Source organism: Diospyros lotus, unplaced genomic scaffold (genome assembly GCF_014633365.1).
Source record: "Diospyros lotus cultivar Yz01 unplaced genomic scaffold, ASM1463336v1 superscaf1, whole genome shotgun sequence".
NCBI classification, from domain to species: Eukaryota; Viridiplantae; Streptophyta; class Magnoliopsida; order Ericales; family Ebenaceae; genus Diospyros; species Diospyros lotus.
In genome coordinates, this window is record NW_026267104.1 from 5,635,535 (window position 1) to 5,646,293 (window position 10,759).

The following is a 10,759-nucleotide window of genomic DNA, read 5'->3' on the forward strand; positions in this document are numbered from 1 at the left end:
GAAAAAAGAAAAATGTTTTTGGGTTTTCCTCTTTCCCTATTTAGAAGTGAGAAAATCAATCACAAATAAAAGAAAAATGTTTTTTTTGGTGGAATTTTTGCCTCAAAATAAAAGGAGAAAAAATCAGATTACATTAGATAAATTTATCCCAACCAAAACACTTCCCTTATTAATAATATTAAATATAAATATTTTTGTAATGTGTCGAAACAAGTGTGAAGTTATAAGTTTGAATTTTTTTACGTCACTTAATATGGGTTTAGCCGAGTTGAGTGAGAAGACTATTTTTTCAAGTCAGCCCTTCACCTCGGACAAGTTTAGCCTAGCTAGCACAATCTATGTATATGAGTTGGGCTGCCATATATGTCACAGTGACTAGTTTATTTAAATTTAAATTTTTTTATTATTTTATATAAAAAATAATAAATGTATATATACGCTAAGTTATAGCTTAATATATTTATTTATAGATACAAAATTAAAGAATATATATTTAATTTTTGAATGGGCAACTTACACAGCCAATCTCGAGACCAATTGTATTTAAAATATTTGTTATTTGTATTGTATAAAATATCGATATCAATAAATATCATAAAATTTGATTTGATATCCAAACATTGACAGTGGTTAAGAAGAAGAATTAGATGTCAAATTGATATTTTCAATCAGTGTGTGTCCGTGTGCGTATGTGGCATAAATTGGGAAGCAAAGCAAGACAGAGAGGCAGAGGAGAGCCAGATGGCCCCCCTCTATAGTTAGTAACGCCTATGACCTCGCAGCTCATGCATTCCCATTTCTTCCGTTTCCCCATTTAAGCCCCCTCCTCCCCCACCTTCTGCTTCTCCATCTCCATCTCCATCTCCATCATCTTCCTCTGCTACTGCAATTAATTCACCAAAATCCAATTCCCCCCTTCTGCTTCCTAGCAGCCATGGTGGTCTTGTCCCGCCCAGTAGTCGATGATTTCTCCCTCATCAAGACATGCAAACCGCCGCCCGCCCTGTTCGCTGGAATACCTGTAGTGGACCTTGCCGACCCCGCCGCCAAAACACGCATCGTCGAAGCGTGCAAAGAGTTCGGATTCTTTAAGCTCATCAACCATGGAGTCCCCACGGAGCTGATTTCCCGATTGGAAGCCGATGCCTTCAAGTTCTTCAGCCGGCCCCAGCCGGAGAAGGACAAGACCGGCCCTCCCAGCCCCTTGGGCTACGGCAACAGGAAAATCGGCCCCAATGGCGATGTCGGCTGGATCGAATACCTCCTCTTCTCCACCACCCCCGAATTCATCTCCCAGATTTCCCCCTCCATTTCCCCGGAAAACCCAGAAATTTTCAGGTCAGAATCCCGCTTATAAAACCACCCCTTATTCTGAATTTCATTCCTCCTTCACCCCGTAGTTAAATTTAACTCTCTCTGATTGTGCAGGCGTGTCGTGAACGATTACATCTTGAATGTGAGAGAGATGGTTTGCGAACTTCTGGAACTGGCGGCGGAGGGGCTGGAGATCGAGCCGAGGAATGTGTTTAGTCGACTGTTGAAGGACGAGAAGAGCGATTCCTTTTTCCGGTTGAACCACTATCCGCCATGCCCAGAGCTTCAAGCATTGAGTGGGAGAAACCTGATAGGGTTCGGAGAGCACACAGACCCTCAGATAATGTCGGCTCTGAGATCCAACAACACAGCAGGCCTGCAAATCTCTCTGAGAGATGGGACGTGGGTCTCCGTCCCCCCCGATCACCATTCCTTTTTCATCAATGTTGGTGACTCCCTCCAGGTAAATCAAATCAAATTCACTACCAATCTTATCGTCTTCAATACATACACGTGTGTGTGTGTGTGTGTGTTCATGGGTTGTTTTTTCTTAGGTCGCCTCTGTTCTTTTCTTTTCTTCAATTGCCATTACTCTGTTTATATTCTAACTTAATATTTCTCTCCCCCTCTCTAGATATATATAGGATGCTTTAGTGTCACCCCACCGAGCATTACCTATTTTTGCCTGTTTTTGGTTTAGATGCTCATAAGACACGGGCCAATTGGCCCAATTCCAAGGTATATTAGCATATCAGTGCCTCATACTTCTTTCTAAGGTGCACTGCACTTCTTTTGATTTGACACGATGTCTTTTCATGTCATATTATAGCTCTATTTGTTGTTTTTACATTGCTTTTCTCTGTTTTTACACCAACATTCTTTTGTTTTTGCATCCTCCCTCCTTGGCACCAGTACCCAAAGGGTGCCTTTGACTTATACTCCTTTACAAACAGGATAATATACTTATTATATATATTGTTTAAAATGGGAGCGTAGTTTGAGGAGTTGCTTGTTATCCTGATGTGGGTTTTTTGGGGTGGGTGCAGGTGATGACCAATGGGAGATTTAGGAGTGTGAAGCACAGAGCATTGGCTGACAGCCTGAAACATAGGGTCTCAATGATCTACTTTGGGGGGCCACCTATGAGTGAAAAGATTGCCCCTTTGGATGCATTGATGGAAGAAGGAGAAGAGAGGCTGTACAAGGAGTTCACGTGGTGTGAATACAAGGCTTCTGCTTACAAGTCAAGGCTGGCTGACAACAGGCTTGGCAGCTTCGAGATTCAGAAGAAAAACAACTAGTAGAAGAAGAAGCAGACGCAAGTTCAGAAAAGAAAAAGCTAAAGGAGCCTCCTGTTTAGGAACAATATATTTTTAGGGGTTTGTCAAATCTGAAACATAGGCCTCTCTCAGAAAGGTTGACCCAGTTTGCCATAGATAGCAAAGGATTTATATATATATATATATAGTAGCTTTCTTTCTTTCTTCTGGTTTTATTTTATCATCACCCCACCACCTCTTTCTTTGCTTTTTTCTGCTTTTAATTGTAACTACCCTTCTGCCATTAATGCAAAGCTATCTTCATCATGTCATCATTCTTGCTTCTTCACATGTGCCTTGTCAAAATACTGTATTTATTTATATAAATTAATTAAAATTGTTATAATAGAAATAAACAAGGAAAAAAATATGTTTAGGAAAAATGAAAATGAAAATGGATATGAATATGAATATGAATGGATATCCACATCATGGTCTCTGGAAAGTCTCAAAGAAGATTCTCAGACAGTGGGAAAGGACCCTTGCCAGAGGTTGTCACTCTCAGCAAGAGTTTTGTTTGACCATCCAATTGCAGTTTAACTGTCTACACGGACCCTTCCCCTATTCCATAGTTTTCAACACTTTCCCAATTTATAATCCTTTTTTTCCCGCAAAATTTTCCGCCGGCTTGACTGTAGAATCTCTGTTTTCTTTCATGGTTTTCAGTTGCTAACTCATTTATGTCGGGTTGAAACTTCTCAGAATCTTGCTTCATGATTCGAGCTTTTCTCTGATCACGAGGCCAAGGCTCGGGCTTTAAAGTATACTCGGAGTTAGATTAGTCTTACACAACAACACGAAACTTTAACGCACAGAGTTTAAAAGACACATTTAAAGTGCCATTAAAAAGTCTAAATAATATTCTGTTCAGTTTTAGATTTCATTTCAAATTCATCGAACACTACCTATTTTTTAGTAGACCACCACCATTATAATTCTGACTAATAAATGGGTATTTTATAGGAGCCGCCGGAAAGTTTTCTGGGCTTGAAACAGTCAAAAGGCCCACTGCTACCATGATTAAACTATGATGAGAAAGTCTGAAAAAAAGCGAGTTTTCTTGAAGATTATTCAAACCCAATTAATTTTCTCAGTAAATCTTCCAGCCCCGAGAAAGCAGAATCATTGTTACTTTGATTTGCTTTTTGTTTTTATTTTTTATTTTTAAATATCCATTTCACTTCAGTGGTTGCAAACCACAAGCCAAAGCCACTGGCTCTGGTTTTGCTTGGCTGACCAAGTCATTAAACAATGGACTTCTCCACAAAAACTGCAGGCGTAAAGGACTCTCCATTTGAATCATATTCAAAACACCCACAAACTGAGCTTTCAATTCCATTCTGGTGGGTTAAGAAATAGAAATTTTGCACGAAATTTTCGAACCCAATTAACCAATTTAATTATCCCAAATAAATACCCATTAAATATAAAATTGTTACTGTCATATCAATATTCCGATACTAATTTTAGAGTACTTCTTATCAAGAAAATAGACTAATTGTACATTTGAATCCTTTCTTCTTAGGTATGTTCAGGTCAGATGCTTCCTTTCTACAATCTAGTTCCAGAAAGTACAGCTGACGTTTCAATTATAAAGACAGAATTATGGGATAAATTTTTTATTATGGATGAATCTATTAAGAATACGCGGGTAACTTTGATTATTATTATGTGTTTAATTTTTGATTACCTTAAATTAGAATTCTCACTAACAATAATTTAATAATTTTTGGTGTAAAATTAAAATATTTATATTTCATACTAAGTAAAACCTTTTAATTAAAATCGGGTGAAATCGAATTTATATATCCCCGATTCAACTAAACCTAATAAAATAGAATTGAATCAAATCAAATTAGAAAAATAGTCATCTACTTACATCAATTTAAATTAGTTCTTAAAATCTGCTCAAACTCATTAACATCCCCAACTTAGATATAGCATGGGCTTAACTCAATACGAACTTAAAAGATTTGATACAAAATAAAATTTCATAATACGAACTTAAAATCTAAGGTACAAATTAAATCTCCTAGTATTGAGAGAATTATAGGTGAAAATTTCATTAGGGGCATGGGCCAATTAACTCTTTATCGAGCTGTATGCCTACTAGCTACTAGCAATCCTAACACTAATTTAGCAACTTGGGTTGGGTGCAATGATGCACATTAATTAATCAAAGCCGCATAGATAATAATTAATAAGTCTCTCTGACTCCAAATCCTATAATAACATGACAGCTCCATACAAACTAAAACTTTACAAAAATTTTCAAGTCCAATGATACGACGAGTTTAATTAATTAATTAAAATGGCCTGATAATGTACATACATACATACATACATACATACATACATACATACATAAATTCTTTGAAAACATCATTCCCCTGGAGAATATATCAATGCACATGACGGATTCAACCCACAATATCATACGCATATTCAATGCCTCAAATTCCTTTTCATTTGTGGGGAGCAAATGCCTTGAAGTTTTCATTGACTAAGCACATCAACATATATATTATCTCCTCGTCCCATTCACTGAACCAAAGCCACGAAATAACACTTGGCCTTCTTCATCATGCCACCATGGACCAAATCATATTCCAATCCTCCCTAATTATTAATTCTAATAATTTTCTAGTTTAGCTCTAGGCCAGCTGATGTGATAGTTCTTGGGCCTAATCACTAATCATCAATTACCACATAAAATATATATATATTTATTTATTTATGTGTATGTATCCATGTTGTTTTCACAAGAACTAAGCCTAAGATTCCTCATTTGTCATCAAGATTTGAGAATTTGTGTTAAAATGTGAGTGGTGGGTACGTGGATGTCATTTTATTGATTAGTACCTTTTTTTTTTTTTCATTTAAAAAAATATATAGTTAATGCAACTCTTTATGATAACGTTTAGAAAAAAGATGATTGCGCGCGTTAATTAAATAATTTAATGATTAATGAAGATAATATAAAACTAATTTTATATATGTAGTAGAATAAAGATTTAATTCGTTGTTGTTGGAGAAATAATCAATGGAGGGTGATGGTGATTTGGGTCCGAAAAATAATATTTTATAAAATTATATATATTAGTTAATCACGAGTGAATTAATGAATTAAATTGATCGATTGATCTTTACAAGGGTTTTGTTCATGGAGAAGTCAGTCCTGGAATGCCTGCTGGTGCTTGGGACAGCTTTGCTTTTGCCAATTACCAGTTTTCTCTTAGAAATAGGTCCAAGCAAGGCAATACATATGTCCATTGTCCTAGGAGGAGGGCTTGGTTATATATATATATATATATATAGAATGGCTATTATTATTTTATTATTTACATAATCAAAGACATTTAACAAAATCATTCTTTTGATGGTCAAGGCATATCCCTCTATAGCTGTCTGTCACTGTGAACAGCAATGTAATGTTGCCTAAATATAAATATACTTGATTTTTTTATTTTTTTTTGGAATCTATGTGTTATGTATATGTGGACAAAGCAGGCTTCTTCCAGAGCCTGCATTGACCAAGGCAGCCTTGCCACTAGACATTGATAAATGGACTTTTTTTTAATTGTAACAGATTGTTATTTGATGAATTTTTAAGGTTTTGGCATGGTATTTTGTAATAGATTTCTTTCCCAGTCTTGGGATCCTAGTTTTAATTATTCTCTGATTCCATGGTCAAATCAATGTGTTTCTAGTTGGAGTTTCAAAGCATTTTTGGCACCATTTTCTGTTTGGGTTCCTTTTTTCCTAGTAAAAGCTACTTTACTTTCTCAATTATATTACTACAAAAATAGATGACATTATTATTGAGATACAATAATTGTGTGGGAGATTCATTTTCCAAGTTTTTAAAAAATTATAAGATAAAAAAGACAGTTAGTAACACATGATGTCTCCCATGTGAGACTTTTAATGTCTAAGTTAATCTTAATCAAAAAATAAAAAAAAAATTCTAGTAATTTCTACTTTTGCTTACTTGAAAAAGTAAAGAATCGTCCTTTATTTTTAGAGAATAAAATTAATAAATATGAAAATATTCATATCTTTCAAGATTGTTTGTTTTAACTTTCAAGACATTGTTTTGAAAATTAATTGACATACCTCAACTAATTTGGGGAGTTTTTAAGAAAACTTTATGGGTCGATTTTTTGTGATTTTTTTTTAATCTTTTGACTTTTTTGAACGTATTTATTTTTTAATCTAATCTTTTAAAAGTGGCCGTGGCCCAAACACATTAAATAGTAAAAGGCAATGTTTTTTTTAGAGAATTGCCAAAAACTCCATCTTCCTTTTTCTTTCTTAATCCACGCTGTCCTATTCTACTTTTCTAAACTACTATCTCTCTCCTCTCTCTGAAAAATGGGATGATTCCAAACAATGCCTTAGTCTGGGTTTAGGAGAGATTTGGTAATGAAATAAAATAGAATAAATTATAAATGGGCAAAATGGAATGATAGATTCTTAGTCTTTGTTTGGGAGACAATTTGATGAAAAGTAATAAAATTGAAGGGAAATATATAATGGGTAGATGGATCTAATTTTGTGTCCAATCTCCTCCAATTTGAAGGGGATAAAAAATGCTCATTTTTTTAGAAGATTCAATGGAAAAGAGTTCCATCCAATCTCTTTCCTTTCCATTACTAATAACAAAAAGAAAAAAAGCTCTCTCAGTCACGTATCACTCTACCCAAATCCATTAATTCACACCTTCCCAAACACACCCTTAATTAGAAAAATAAGTCTTTACCTTTGGGCTGAAACAGCCTGGTGGAAGCCTGGACCAGTCGGCCCAGATGTTGATGAACTTAGGCAATTGATTATTCCTTTATTCATTTCAATCAACAATTTTTTTTTTTTTATTGGTTTGGCTAAGTTTGATTTAATTTCATATTGAAGCTAACATTTTGGATTCGGACTTCAATGGTGTTTATTTATGAAGGTGGGTATTGTTTTACTTAATTAGTTTTTCAAATTCTAATACAAATTCGAAATGTGGGACATCAATACCCCCCGAGACGAGGAAGTGAGTATGTTGAGAATCAATAGGATTGGGGTCACAAATTAAGCATAGTATTAGTATGGGATCGGAAAAGTGAGGAGAATAGTAGAGATAAAAGAAAAACAAAAATTAAAATTAAAATGTTTGAGGTCCGTTAACAACCCTACAAGTGCTCTCGGGTCTTGGGCCATCCTAACAAACAAGATACTTGGGCTTAATTTATTCTGTCTGTGGTTGGGGACGCGTAGGCCAACTTAGGCCCATTTAAAATTTTACTTCCATTAGGAATTTGACAATCTCCATTTACATTAATTATAGGAACTAGGAGGATGTGATGGGTCCCTAAACAAATTGTAATACACAATCTATATACTCGATTGCATGTCATGTAATCTTTATTATTCATCATTAATTGTAGAGTAGAGTAAGAAAGAAGAAAGAAACTTTTCTTCATGAGTTGAATTTTGAGGTCATATTGCTTCTTTTCATATCTCCAACACTGAATATATATGAATTCGATGGGGGTGATGCGGTGGCTTTTAATTAGTGTTTTAATGTTAGGCAATTACCAGTTTGGTGGTAATATTTTCAGGTTTACTAAATAGGTTTAAAAGCCAAAGAACAATCACCCTTTTGATTAATTTGGTTTTGGCCCCATCCAAACAGCATAAGTTGACAAGCCGTTACTCCCATTGTGCTTGCATATATATACACATCGCCCCTCCATATTGTTCCCAAAATGGCCAAGCAGATGGCGAAAGCCGGAAGGCTCTTCTTTATCATTATATATTGAAACTTCAAATCTCTCTTTCTCTCTCTCTCTCTCTCTCTCTCTCTCTCTCTCTCTCTGCCATCAATTAAATCTTCTGCTTTTCGAAGCCTATGATATTCCTGGAAAATGGTGGTGCTTTCGCAGCTAGCCCTTGACCAGTTTTCCTTGATCCAAACATGCCAACCCACGTCGGTATCCAAGAGTTTTCCGGCGATCGACCTGGCCAATCCGGGGGCCAAGACTCAGATAGTCAAGGCCTGCGAGGAGTTCGGGTTCTTCGAGCTGGTCAACCATGGCGTCCCGCCGGAGTTGATGGCGAGAATGGAAGCTGATGCCTTGAGGTTCTTCAGCTCCGCCCAGTCGGAGAAAGAGAAGGTGGCGCCTCTCGGCTACGGTAAGATCAGAATTGGGCCTAATGGCGACATGGGTTGGGTCGAATATCTCCTCCTCAGCACCTCCTCCAAGATCATCGACCAGATTTCCTCTCCCATCTTCCAGGGAAACCCACCATTTTCCCAGTAAGAAATTAAACGAAAAGAAAACAAACTTCTCCCCCCCATATAAATGCATATCTTCCTGTCATTTGATCTCCCTTTTGTGCTGCAGCACAAACCAATAGCAATGACATCGATCAATCAAACAAACTTACTTTTAAGGATTTTGTTTGTGTTTCCGCAGGAATGCGCTGATTGGGTATTTGACGGCGGTGAAAGAGGTGGCGTGTGAAGTTCTGGAATTGATAGCAGAAGGGCTGAGGATGGAGCCGAGGAATGTGTTCGCGAGGCTGCTGAGAGAAGAGAATAGCGACTGTCTTCTGAGGCTGAACCATTATCCGCCATGCTCGGAGCTCCAAGAGCTGAGCGGCCAAAATGTGGTTGGGTTCGGCGAGCACACCGACCCGCAGATCATCTCCGTGTTGAGATCTAACGACACTTCGGGCCTCGAAATCTGCCTCAAAGATGGGACCTGGGTTTCAGTCCCACCGGCGCACAACTCCTTCTTCATCAGCGTTGGCGATTGCTTGCAGGTAATAAACACCGCCACCACTCCTCCTCCCTTGATTTGAACCGTCACTTGTCAATTTTTATCAAAAAAATTCAAAGGGCGTTGTACCCTTGAATTTTTGTCTTGTTTTTTTTTTTTTTCTTTTCTTTTTGTGTTTGCTTTTGCTTTTTGCATGTGTTAATTTCATGGGTGGCAAACAAGTAAGTACAGAAGTGGGTGGGGTACATACAGGTGATGACGAATGGGAGGCTGAAGAGTGTGAGGCACAGAGTATCAGCAAACAGCTTGAAATCAAGGGTGTCAATGATATACTTTGGAGGGCCAAAGCTGAGTGAAAAGATAGGGCCCTATTCTTGCAAGGTGGAAGAAGGAGAGGAGAAGCTGTACAAGGAGTTCACATGGACTGACTACAAGAAGTCGGCTTACAGCTCCAGGCTGGGAGACAACCGCCTGGCTCTCTTCCGTTCCAATAAGTAGTAGTCTGAGTCTGCTTCCCAATCATAACACACACACACACACACACACATCTCCCTCTCTCTCTCTCTCTCTCTCTCTATATATATATATATATATATAATGCCTCACTCACTCACTCACTCACTCACTCTGCATCTCACCTTTTTGGGAATAATCTGCCAACCTCTCAATCCTCCATTGTGCCCACCCACTTGCCACATTAAGCAAACCAAGAATTACAAACCCCCCCAATTTCGATTTTATTTTTATTGTTCTTGTTGTCGTCGTCTTCGTCGCTGTTATTGTTATTATTTTTTTAATATATTATTGAGAAGAGGAATTAATTAATTATTATTACTGCAACGTTGATTTGATTCCCCACCCAGTTGTTTTCTTTCTCTTTCTTTTGATTGGTTTGGAGTTACAGATGCGAAGGATTTAGCTACCAATTTCTTTTTCCAGAGTTAAAAACAGACACACCACTGTCACGTCGACACTCTCCTTATCTTCCAACTAGGAATTATATATCAATATTGTCACTCTCAGTTTATGTCAATCAAAAACAAAATAAAAAAAAAAGGAAAGAAAATGTCACTCAGTTTAGTTATTTATTTATTATTATCAACATTGGCTTGAGTATAGTATTTTTATAATCATGAAATTTTAATGGAAATATATATTATAGAAAATAATTAATTAGCACAGTGTTTCACTGAAATGGATGGTGTAGCAATTAAGGCCAAGCAGCCGGGCCGGGAACCAGAAACCAGAAAAGGTCTTCCAATGCAGCCTCCAAGCGCTATCCAAAGCTTGGGTTAAAAGCATTATCCAAAGCCTCATTCCTTGCAAACTAATTTAAGACTTGACGCCACTTGTACT

General features: G+C 37.0%; 1 protein-coding gene across 1 annotated transcript; it reads left to right on the forward strand.

Annotated features, from left to right (window-relative positions):
- The first annotated feature begins 712 nt into the window (after nucleotides 1–712).
- LOC127793155 (uncharacterized) lies at nucleotides 713–10,011 on the forward strand. Its single transcript, XM_052323939.1, has 7 exons — nucleotides 713–1,338; nucleotides 1,429–1,777; nucleotides 2,361–2,614; nucleotides 2,889–2,943; nucleotides 8,534–8,937; nucleotides 9,098–9,446; nucleotides 9,656–10,011. The coding sequence occupies exons 1-7, from the start codon at nucleotides 935–937 to the stop codon at nucleotides 9,899–9,901; spliced, it is 2,061 nt and encodes a 686-aa protein (XP_052179899.1). The 5' UTR covers nucleotides 713–934; the 3' UTR covers nucleotides 9,902–10,011.
- Nucleotides 10,012–10,759: the final 748 nt, after the last annotated feature.

What these genes read in the sequence shown, in the direction of transcription:
- LOC127793155 (XM_052323939.1), top strand. Translation starts at nt 935, where the DNA reads ATGGTGGTCTTGTCCCGCCCAGTAGTCGATGATTTCTCCCTCATCAAG. An exon ending in GGAAACCCACCATTTTCCCA is followed by an intron (nt 8,938 to 9,097) that starts GTAAGAAATTAA and finishes GTGTTTCCGCAG; the next exon opens with GAATGCGCTGATTGGGTATT. An exon ending in GCGTTGGCGATTGCTTGCAG is followed by an intron (nt 9,447 to 9,655) that starts GTAATAAACACC and finishes GGGTACATACAG; the next exon opens with GTGATGACGAATGGGAGGCT.